Raw genomic sequence first — 11934 nt, forward strand, 5'->3', positions numbered from 1 at the left:
CCCCTCTCCCCCCCGAGTGCACAAATTTTTGTGCACCAGGCCTCTAGTATATATATATTGATTTCAGAGAGGAAGGAAGAGGGAGAGAGAGATAGAAACATCCATGATGAGAGAGAATCATGGATCGGCTGCCGCCTGCAAGTCCCCCACTGGGGATTGAGCCCACAACCTGGGCATGTGCCCTTGACAGGAATCGAACCTGGGACCTTTCAGTTCCCAGGCTGATGCTCTATCCAATGAGCCAAATCTGCTAGGGCAAGATTCTCTTTTCATTACTTTTTAAAATACCATTGGAGTAATCATCAGGATTGCATTTAATCTGTAGATAGCTTTTCGTACTATAGTTATCTTCACGATATTTCTTTCTCAAATTCATGAACACAGGATGTCTTTCAACTTATTTGTGTTTTCTTCCATTTCTTTTATCTCTGTACTAGAGGCCCGGTGCACAAAATTTGTGTACAGGGGTGGGGGTCCCTCAGCCCAGCCTGCATCCTCTCCAATCCAGGAACACTGGCTCCTAACCTCTCACCTGTCTGCCTGTCTGATCACCTCTAACTACTCTGCCTGCCAACCTGATCGCCCCAACTGTCCCCCTCCCCCGCCCCCTCGCCGGCCTGATTGCCTCCAACTGCCCCCCCTTCGTGTCCTTCCCCAGTGTTTAGTGTCTGAGTCGTTACAGCACGAGGGTGTGATGACCATTTTCATATTAGCTCTTTATTATATAGGATTATTGGGTTCAATGTATAAATATTCCACCTTTTGGTCAAATTTATTTATATTTTATCTTATTTTTTTTTTCATGCTATTTTAAATTTGACTATCTTCATTTTTCTATCAAAGAATTTATTACTAGTGTGTAGAAATGGAACTAATGTTTGTATGTTTATTTTGCATCCTGTAACTTTTCTGAATTTAATTCTTTTTTTTTCTTTTATCTTCACCCGAGTAGTGAGGATATTTTTCCCATTGACTGTTTTTTAGAGAGAGAGTGGGAGACAGAGAGAGAGAGAGAGAAACATCGATGTGAGAGAGACACAACCCAAATAAGATCATTACGTTAACATCAATAACATTTTATGAAAAATAACCAATTTTTCAAAACCAAAAAAAATTTGTGAGAACAGTGGTACTGTTTCACAATCTTGCAAACCTCTTTAATATCTGGCTTAATAGAAGAACCTGAATTCTAATCTGCTTGCAGGCCGACGCTCTATCCAATGAGCCAAACCGGTTTCGGCTGAATTTAATTCTTTATTCTTTTTTTATCTTCACTCAGGTAGTGTGAATATTTTTTTCCATTGATTTTCTTTTCAAGAGAGAAAATTGAGAGAGACAGAGAGAGAGAAACATCGCTTGGTTGCCTTCCACATTTGCCCATACTGGTAGCGGTATCAGACTTGCAGCCAGGGTACCTGCCCTTGACTGGGAATCTAGCCCGTGACCTTCCAGTGCACAGGCCGGCATTCTCACCACTGAGCAACATGGGCCAGGGCTATTTATTTGTTGTATAAACTGTGTGTGTGTATATATATATATATAGTGATTTTAGAGAGGAAGGGGAAGAGAGAGATTGGAACAGGAGTGATGAGAGAGAGTCATTGATGGATTGCCTCCTTCACTACCCACACTGGTGATTGAGCTCACAACCTGTGCATATGCCTGAACAATGAATTGAATTGTGACCTCCTACCAGTGGTTCATGGGTTGATGCTTAATCACTGAGCTATACTAGCCATCCTTTATTTATTTACTAGAAGGCTGGTGCATCAATTTTTGCACTGGGGGGGGCGGGATTCCCTTAACCTGGCCTGCACCCTCTTGCATTCCGGGACCCCTCAGGGGATGTCAGAGAGGTGGTTTCGGCCCAAACCCTGGAGGCCAGGCCGAGGGATTCTCCTGGTGCACGAATCCATGCACTGGACCTCTAATATGCATATAATATCCTTGGTAATCTCTTCCTTCCCTCTCCTCTTCCCTTTCCCTCTGTGATTCATTGGTCGGTTCCATGTTTCCATGCCTGGGGTTTCTGCTCTTGTGTTGAGCATATGCCCTCTGGTGGTCAGTGCACATCATAGGTATCAGCTGGTCAGCCTGTCAGCTGGTCACTTAGGCTTTTATATATATAGATTTTAAAGACAGGAAGCGAGACAGTGAAAGAGAGAGTGGCAAACATTAATCTGCTGTTCTACCCATCTATGCAATACTGGCTCTCCCCTGCATGTGCCCTGATGGGGGATCAAACCTACAACATTGGTGCATAGGGACCACACACTCACCAAGTGAGCCACCTGCCCAGGCCTCTGAATTTGTTTATTAATTTCAGAAGCTCATAGATCTTGACAAATTTCTCTATGGAGGGTCATGTCATCTGCTAATATCAACATCTCTTATGATGCATTGTGGTTCATAGTGTCAGGTGAAATGTCTTAACTTTCATTTCTTTACAGTTTATTTGAGGCTTGGTTTTTGTTTTGGGGTTTTTTTTCCCATTAGTGTAGTTAAAGTTTTTCCAATATTGTATTTTTCAAAAAATACCTGTTAGGTATTCTTGCATTTTGTCTTGTGTTCTTTTTATTTATGTTTTCTAATATTTATTGTTTCTTTCTTTTTCAATCTTTGGGTTTACTTTCTTGTTGTGTTTCTAGTTTTCTGAGGTGCCAGTATTTTTTTGAGGTCTTTTTTTCATATTGTAGGCATTTATCCCTATAAAATTTCCTCTGAGAATTGCATTTTCTGAATTTTATACATGAGCTTTGGTAGGAGTCTTTTCATTTACTTTGTCCCTAGACCTTTTTGAGTTCCCTTTTTTATTTGGCTACCTTGGAATTCTTATTTATTTATTTAATATATTTCTTTATTGATTTCAGAGAGGGAGGGAGAGGGAGAAGGAGAGAGAAACATCAATGATGAGAGAGAATCATTGATCGGCTGCCTCCAGCATGTCCCCTACTGGGGATTGAGCCTCCAACCCAGGCATGTGCCCTTGGTCAGAATCGACCCTGGGACCCTTCAATCCGTAGGCCAACGCTCTATCCACTGAGCCAAACCTGCTAGGGCTCTTATTTATTTTTTATATTCAGTTTCAGATAGAGAGGAAGAGAGGTGGGGGTGGGGGGCAGAGAGAGAGAGAGAGAGAGAGAGAAAGAGATAGAGAAACATACATCAGTATGAGGAAGAAATATCAATCGATTGTGTACACACATATCCTAAGTGGAAATGGAACCTGCATACTGATATGTGCCCTGACTGGGAATCGAATCCGAGACCCCTAGGGTCACAGGATGATACTCCAACCAACTGAGCCATACTGGCCAAGGTATTCTGTGGTTGTTGGTTTTTTAATATATTTTTATTGATTTCAGACAGGAAGGGAGATGGAGAGAGAGAGAAATATCAATGATGAGAGAGAATCATCATTGGCTGCCTCCTGCACGCCCCCTACTGGGGATCTAGTCCAAAACCTGGGCATGTGCCCTTGACCGGACTTGAATTTGGGACCCTAGTGTTGGAATCCAACCTGGGACCTTTCAGTCTGCAGGCCTATGCTCTATCCACTGAGCCAAACTGGCTAGAGCCATTCTTTGATTTTTAAAAAGAAAATTTCCAGTATTTTTTGAATAATAGACCACTATGGTGAATGATAACAGAAGCACAGTGGTTGATAGAGATAACTCTGACCGTTGTTTCTCACTTTAGCTGTCTTCCAGTACATTTGTTCACCTAGTCTTTCCAGTCATTTATTCTATGTAGTTGTCCTTATTTGGTATTCTGTAATACTATTTGTCTTCATTGTACTCTTATTCCCATTTCCTGTGGGTTTTTGTTCATGGATAGCTGTCTCCTTACTCTGGGATGGGGAAAGATGCTCATATCTCTGATTCTGCCCTCTTGCTGATGTCACTCCCGTAGCTCTTTTGCCTGTGATCTCATCTGTGCTTCCCTGTTGTACCACAGTGTTAACCATCGATCTTTTCAATGTTTCTTTTACGATTTCTATCATTTATCCTGTGCAGTGGCTCTACTGGGAATTAAGTGGAATAATCATTTCTGCATCACAGTAGAAACATGACTTTATGAATGACACAGTGGATCAACAGGCTGCCTTGCCTGAGTAAAGGGCTGTTGGGGAGGTTTTTACACCTGGGCTTTGTTACATTCATAACTAGGAACCCATTTGGTTCAACAGTGTTTTGGTACCATTGCTCATTTTTCACCCAATTCTACTTGTCCTTGATTCTTGTTGACACTTTGTCAACAACTCAGTTTTAATAGTGATCAGTGCTTATTCTACTCGGATTCCCAGTCCTTGGATAACCTAACCTCTCTAAACTTTCACAGGTCTCTCTTTAGTGCCCTCCACTGTTGGTCCATGCCTGCAGAGCCTTAGAGTGCACACCTATTACTGTATTGAGGTAGAACATCAAGTGCTCTAATACAGTTGATTTTTATGGGTTTGAACACATTCGAATTATTCTACACAGACTCACATCACCAGCATGAAAGGTCCTATCGGAAGCCATTTGTGGAGGAACAACTAGCAGACCCTTCCTCTCTTCTTTGTGTCCGTCCTGTGCTTCCGTCCTTCCCTTAGGGGAGATTTTCACCATTGACTGACCTTTGGGGCCAAGAAGTGTATAACAGCCATTTCCTCAGAGTCTATGGCATCAGGCCTAGTCATGACCGATAAACATTTGTGGTGAAGATATTCTGTTTTCGTAAGGTCAGCATGTACCTCACCAGCGTTTTCTTTTGTTCAGGTTGCTGCTGTGGAGCAGAGAATGTGGAGGCAGCGACTGAACAGAAGATTTCTGTAAGATTGTCACAGGAAAGGAATCCCAAGTTAGCCTTGTCTTCCCAGAAGAGCCACCCCTGTGAGAGTTGTGGGATAGTCTTGGGAAATATTTTCCACGTGATGGAGCTGCAGGGAACACAATACAGACAGATACTGTTGAAGTGTGGGGCATGTGCAAAAGAATTTTATTTCAGTGCAAAATGTCACCAGCAGCATGTGAGAGAGAAGACTTCCATTAGAGGCGTGGAAAGGATCTCACTTGCAAATAGCTGCAATTTCAAGGTGTCTCAGAATCATTTCACGTGTGGGGAGGTTGGTCAGGGTATACATTCCTGGGCAGGACATCTCCACCTAATGGCTACTCAGACTAGGGACAGGCCAAAAGATATTTCGAAGTGTGGGGTGAAATTTCAAAGGAGAAAAAAAGACTACACAAGAAAAGAATATAACAAAGTCATTGGCTGCAATCACACGTTTATCCAGGATAAATGTTTCCATGCTGGAAGTCAGTGTTTTCTGTGCTGTGAATGTGGAAATTATTTTACCAAATTTTCTAGCTTTCATTATCAACAGAGAGTTCACACTGGAGAAAACCCTTATGAGTGCAGTGAATATGGGAATACTGTTACCAATAGCAGTGGCCTCCGTTGTCATCAGAGAGTTGACACTGGAGAAAGGCCTTATCAGTGCAGTGAATGTGGGAATTCTTTTACCAGTAACACTACCCTTCATCGTCATCAGAGAGTTCACACTGGAGAAAAGCCTTTCCAATGTAGTGAATGTGGGAAATCTTTTACGACAATGCATAGCCTTCATTGTCATCAGAGACTTCACACTGGAGAAAGTCCTTATGAGTGCAGTGAATGTGGGAAATCTTTTACCCGGAGCAGTAGCCTCTGTAATCATCAAAGTTTACACACTGGCGAAAGGCGTTACGCATGCAGTGAATGTCCAAAATCTTTTACCACTAGCACTGATCTTGGTCGTCATCAGAGAGTTCACACTGGAGAAAAGCCTTATAAATGCAGTGAATGCGGGAAATCTTTTGCCAGTAGTAGTTGTCTTCGGTGTCATCAGAGAGTTCACACTGGAGAAAAGCCTTCTAAATGCAGTGAATGTGGGAAATCTTTTACCACGAGCAGTGATCTTCGCCGTCATCAGAGAGTTCATACTGGAGAAAAGCCTTATAAATGCAGTCAATGCGGTAAATCCTTTACCACTAGCAGTTATCTTCGTTGTCATCAGAGAGTTCACACAGGAGAAAAGCCTTATAAATGCAGTGAATGTGCGAAATCTTTTATGACTAGCAGTGAGGTTCGGCGTCATGAGAGAGTTCACACTGGAGAAAAGCCTTATAAATGCAGTGAATGTGAGAAATCTTTTAGCACTTGGAATGGCCTCCATTATCATCACCAATTTCACACTGCAGAAAGGCCTTCCTAATGCAGTGAATGTGAGGAAATCTTTTACCACTAAGACTTATCTTCATGGTCATCAGAGAGTTGATACAGGAGAAACCCCTTATGAGTGCAATTAACATAAGATATCTCTCATCCAAATTCTAAATTTGTTCTACACATATGTGTTCATATGTGAGACTTTTCTTAGTTGTGTAGGATATGTTCCTCAGGTCTTAACAATAGCATAAAAAAATTGCAAAGTCTAATTTGTCTGCATTATATCTCATATTTAAACACATTATGTAAAGTCCCCACAAGTGTTTCTGCTGTTGTTTTTTATACTTGAACCATATGTGTATGTTGCACTTTCTAACATACAAATGTCTTGCCATATCGTCACTGCGTATTTCTGTTGCTGAAGGTATTTCACCTGCACCTCACGTAAGGTCCCTACAGATGATATTGATCACCATCCTCATGTGCTCAGGGAAGCTAACTCTGTTGTCTGGTTTGTTGACGAAAATTAGGAATACCTGATCCCTTAGGAATTCTGAATTCTTTTCATTCTCAGGAGTTGCCAAGTAGAACACGTTAGTGTTGGCGAACTGCCAGTCTCATGTGTCTTTTGGTTTGTAAAATAATGAATGCTTTTTACTAAGACGTCTTTAATCTTGGATGTTCCATTTACTATGTGGGTTAGTTTATAAGGAGATCTGGGCTCTCCAAGCATAATGAGGTGAGAAACGTTTTTGAGATCTCAAACATTCTTTGCCCTGGAGGGAACAGTATAGTGCAGAAATTAGCTCAGCAGTTTTTGCCTAAATTACACTGCTGCCCATATTTTCCTAGGAAACACTGTGGACTCTCTGGTCCTCATGTGAAGATGGATGATTTGAGACACAGAGATCACTCCAAAGAGGGGGTAGCTGTGACAACCTCAAGTATGTCTGGGAGCACTGAATTTTTTTTCCTGTTTTCAAGGAAGAGATGCTAAGACATTTGAAGGCAACCTCCTCCCCATGTCTTACAGAGGGCCATGTGCCCTAATGCCTACATTTCCATGGGTGATGGTAACTGGTTGGAGGACCATAGCAGTTAGCGGAAACCATTTCCATGCAGAACCACTGGCATAATTGGTGTTGGAGGTGAATACAGCTCACTAGATGGAATGTTCCTCATAGAAACGTGCATCCAGGAATGTTCTGAGGAAAAGTGTATAGGAGCATCTAGGGTCTCCAGGCATGTTTATCTTCTGTGGATGCAGTCATTGTCATTGGTTATCATCAAGAGGTTTTGTGGATTCCTGTAGCCTCTCAGATGTTCCCCTCAGAGCCATTGGTGAGCTGGCAGAAAAACAAAGATGAAGGTAAAGGGTGTCTTTAGTCCAGGGATGTGGCTTTTGTGACCCAGCCAGCATTCTTGTTGGTTTGGTTGAAAGTGCTCCATTGTTTGTTAAATTTTCTGTCACTAGGCAAGACAGTCTCCCAGAGGGTATAAGAAGGTGGATCGAATATAGATTTGCCAAGCCTATTTTTCCAATACAGTGGAACAAACACACTTCTTAATCTGGAACCATTTTTAAAAGCTATAATGAGTAAAATACATGTGTTTAGTATAGCGTTTCATAAATCTTGATGTGTGTGTGAAAGTGAAATCATTATTATACTCGTAACACTGACCATATCTGTCACTGTGCACTTGCTTCATGACCTTTTTTAAATCTGTCCCTGTTCTTCCAGCTTTCCAAGTAACCATTGACTTAAATTCCATTTTAATAGATCACTTTGCATTTTCTAAGTATTTTTCTGCTTTAATTTATGTTTCATAAATACTTGGAAATTTTGTAAAGATATATTAGTAACTCATTTTTTTCTGATAAATATTCTTACCTTTGAATATATCACCAATAGTTTATCCATTTTTTGAATCATTTGTTATCTATAATAACAAAAGCGTTATATGCTAATTAGACCAGACAGCCAGACAACCTTCTGTACGTCCTTCCAGGTGACCTTCCAGACAAAGCCAGGGCTGCTAGGGCTGAGGGAAGCCGCTGCAGCTGTGAGGACCGAGCCCCTTGCGTGAATTTCGTGCATTGGGCCTTTAGTTTCTAATAAAACTGATACAAACATTTCTGTATAATTCTTTATATCAATAGAAGTTTCATTTAACTTTGTCAAAATAAATTTTCAGTACATAATCTAGGTCATGGTGTATTTGAATGTTTAAATTTACAAAGATTAGCATTTTGTGATCTATACTGAATATACCATCATGGATGTTGTGGTTCAGTTGGTTTGATGCACTGAAGTGTTATCAGTTGGATTGCTGGTCCTGTGCCTGGATTGTGGGCTAGCTACCTGGAAGAGGGGTGTGCAAGAGGTAATTGGTCGATGTTGCACTCGAACATCGTGTTTCTCCCTCATTCTTTTTCTCTGACCAAAAATTAATAAAATAGCCATCTGGAATGGCTCAGTTATTGAGCTTTGACCTATGAACCAGGAAGTCATGGTTTAATTCCCGGTGAGGGCAGATTCCAAGTTGCAAGCTCAAATCCCAGTGTGGGTTGTGCAGGAGGCAGCCAATCAATGATAATCTCTCTTCATTGGTCTTTCTCTCTCTCCTTTTGTTTTTGAGGTCAATAAATATATATTTTAAAAATCAATAAACTATTCTTTGAAAATAAAAATAAACTGATGGTGCCTTTTGGCATTTTCCCACCAGTGTGCAAGGTATTTACCTTCTACACATTCTAGCAAATGTTTGTCAATCATTATTTAAATAAATTCTGTAATTTTGTCATTCTACCTATCTGTTGTTTCATTGTATTTTTTCTAGGGATTTATGGTGAGCCTTTTCTCAGAAATGTATTTGTTGAGTCTGTATCTTTTATTTGTTAATATATTTTATTGATTTTTTACAGAGAGGAAGGGAGAGAGATAGAGTTAGAAACATCAATGAGAGAGAAACATCAATCAGCTGCCTCTTGCACACCCGCTACTGGGGATGTGCCCGCAACCAAGGTACATGCCCTTGACCAGAATCGAACCTGGAACCCTTCAGTTCTCAGACCGACGCTCTATGCACTGAGCCAAACCAGTTAGGGCGAGTCTGTATCTTTGTTAAAGCATCTTATCATATGTTCTGCCTAATGTGCTATGAGTTTTGGCAATTTTCTTTAACAAAAGGAACAGTGGAACAACAAAGATGCCTGTTGGAATTTAATTTTGTGCCTTTTTTGCTGTAGGAAATAAACATTTTTTGTATTGGAATATTTTTTAATGTTTTACTTTTTAATAGATATTTTAATTTTTTAAAAACATTTTTATTGATTCATAGATCAAAAGAGAGAGGGATAGAAACATCAATGATGAGAGCCCAGCAGGTGTGGCTCAGTGGTTCCACATGGACCTATGAAGCAGGAGGTCACGATTCAATTTCTGGTCAGGGCACAAGCCTGGGCCCCAGGGAAGACGTCCAGTGTGGAGCATGCAGGAGGCAGCTGATCAATGATTCTCTCTCATCATTGATGCTTCTCTCTCTCTCCCTCTCCTGGCCACTTCTACCTCACCTGCGGAGACATTCCCATGTCACACATTTCTCACTTTGCCAATGCCCACAAGCACCTTTTTCTTTGGGTGCATTTTAGTGAGAAATGGGACCTATAAGTAGCCATTGACTCTGCTGCAGGGAGGCAGGTCCTGTGGGCAGTCAGGTCTCATTGTGGTGGGCCCAACTTGGGAATGTCCAGCAGACTCGCTACAACTCCCTGAGTCTCAGGTGGCTGAATGTGACATGCAGGTGATTGATGGCACTTACATTGGCCTTCCAAGATCAGTAAAAGTAACAAGCTGAGTACTTGTTGCCAGGATTTCCAGGTTAGTTTTTGAGCATTTTCTATTTTAATTCTCACAACAAGCTGGGCAACTGGAAACTCATGTCAAAATGCTGAAAAAATTCAGTATCTGAGAAATGAAGCCAGCTTCCCAAGTTGACACCACAGACAAGTGTCAGATTCAAGGGGCTGGATTTTAGCCATTATTCTCTCCAGCATCAGACACAGTCTCTAACACTGATGAGCAGCCCTCACTGGAGCAGGTACAGTCTGAGGACCAGTGTGGCTCAGCTGCAGCTCCTGTTTCCATGGTTGCAGTTATGCGTTTCCTCCCATTCCCTTTACATCTCAGAGCCTTACCCTTGGCCTCCCTCTGTTCAGGGGAACGCCATCATTTCTCAGTGCAGTGGTTTCTCCAGAGGAACCTTTCAGAGTGAGCTGCTGTTTGTCTGCCTCCCCTTTGATCCCAGCACAGAGTTTGTCCCTCAGGAGACCTTGGTAATTAGGGCTGGGTCTCTGCACCTTTCGTCCACAAGTTGGGTGTCATGCTGTGACCCCATCCACTGTTATGAATTTGATACCTCAGTTTGACCCTTTAAATGATGTTCCTATGTGGCACTGACATTCACACTGCAGGAGTGTATACAATTGGACATGAATTTTGGTACCTAATATTTGGAAGTGATGCTGGAGTCCTACATGATCCTGAGCTCATTGGACGGATGTTCATTTCTTATTCATGTACATAGGACTGATTGGCCATGTGATTATGTCCTGAATATCCCTATTGGCTGAATGAGACAATGGCTCTCACCATGTTTTCCCTACAGCCCGGATCATGTTCTGGAGCCTTGTTCTCCTTCCCAGCCTCCCTGTCTGCACCCTGGATCTTTGGTTTGGAACAGAGTCCTTTTGAGTACAAGCCCTCACCACAGTGCACAGCACACTGGGCCACAACTGATCCTTACTGTGCTTTTCCTGACAATCTACGCTGACTGACTCCACACACATTTTTGACTGTAGGTGAGGGTGGTTTTTTGGGTGAAGGTGTTTGCCATTTGGGCCAGTTACACCATTTTTCTGAGTCATTTCCATGGATATCTAGGTTATGTTACTAACTTTTTGATTATTATTCCCCTGTTAATCTATATTATATCAATTTAATTATTAGGCCAACCAAAGAATCTGGAAAAGAAGGAGGAAATATTATTTTTCCTCTACAAAGTCATTTCCCTCATATTTATCCACTTAACTCCTTTGAATAAAGTAATACTGTTAGGATTTGGCTGGTGATGTGGGGTGTGGAAGGATTCACCGGTAAAAGAAAACATGCAGAGAGGAACTTTATTTTACTTTCCAAGAGAAGAAAGGGCAAAGTATTGCTAGTCACTACAGGGCAGCGATAAAGGGTAGCTTCTGCTTTTCAGCAGTGGCTGTTGCTAAGGGACAAGGAATGGAGGCGCCTTGGGCAGCACTGAAGTTGAGTAGATGTGAGGGGCTGTCTTTAAAAGTTACAGTTTGTTTGCTTTCCAGGAGATAGTCTGGCAGATGTATAGGGTGGTGTCTTATCAGTATTTCCCCCAAGCCTATAAAGTATGACTAGAGAAAAAGTTATGTAGAGTTCGAAACAGAGTTGTGTGAAGCGGGGGAGGGAAAGAAACTTTCTACTAACTAGAGCAGCCGTGGGCAAACTATGGCCTGCGGGCCGGATCCAGCCCGTTTGAAATGAATAAAACTAAAAAAAAAAAAAAAGACCGTACCCTTTTATGTAATGATGTTTACTTTGAATTTTTTTTTATTAAATCTTTATTGTTCAGATTACATTTGTTCCTCTTTTTTTCCCCCCCATAACTCCCCTCCTCCCAGTTCCCGCCCCACCCTCCACCCTCACTCCCCACCCACTG

The 11934-nt window shown here is 41.7% G+C and overlaps 1 protein-coding gene across 3 annotated transcripts in view; it reads left to right on the forward strand.

Moving 5' to 3' along the window:
• LOC102242033 (zinc finger protein 501-like) overlaps positions 1–7996 on the forward strand; it is a 33284-nt gene extending 25288 nt beyond the window's left edge. For all 3 annotated transcript variants that reach the window (XM_014535972.1, XM_014535971.1, XM_014535969.1), the window contains exon 3: positions 4761–7996. In XM_014535972.1, the coding sequence (XP_014391458.1) occupies positions 4761–6238 (1478 nt within the window). In that variant the 3' untranslated portion in view covers positions 6239–7996. The remainder of the gene's footprint in view (positions 1–4760) is intronic.
• The last annotated feature ends 3938 nt before the right edge of the window (positions 7997–11934 follow it).

This window comes from Myotis brandtii, unplaced genomic scaffold, assembly GCF_000412655.1.
Source record: "Myotis brandtii unplaced genomic scaffold, ASM41265v1 scaffold1549, whole genome shotgun sequence".
Classification (NCBI taxonomy): Eukaryota; Metazoa; Chordata; class Mammalia; order Chiroptera; family Vespertilionidae; genus Myotis; species Myotis brandtii.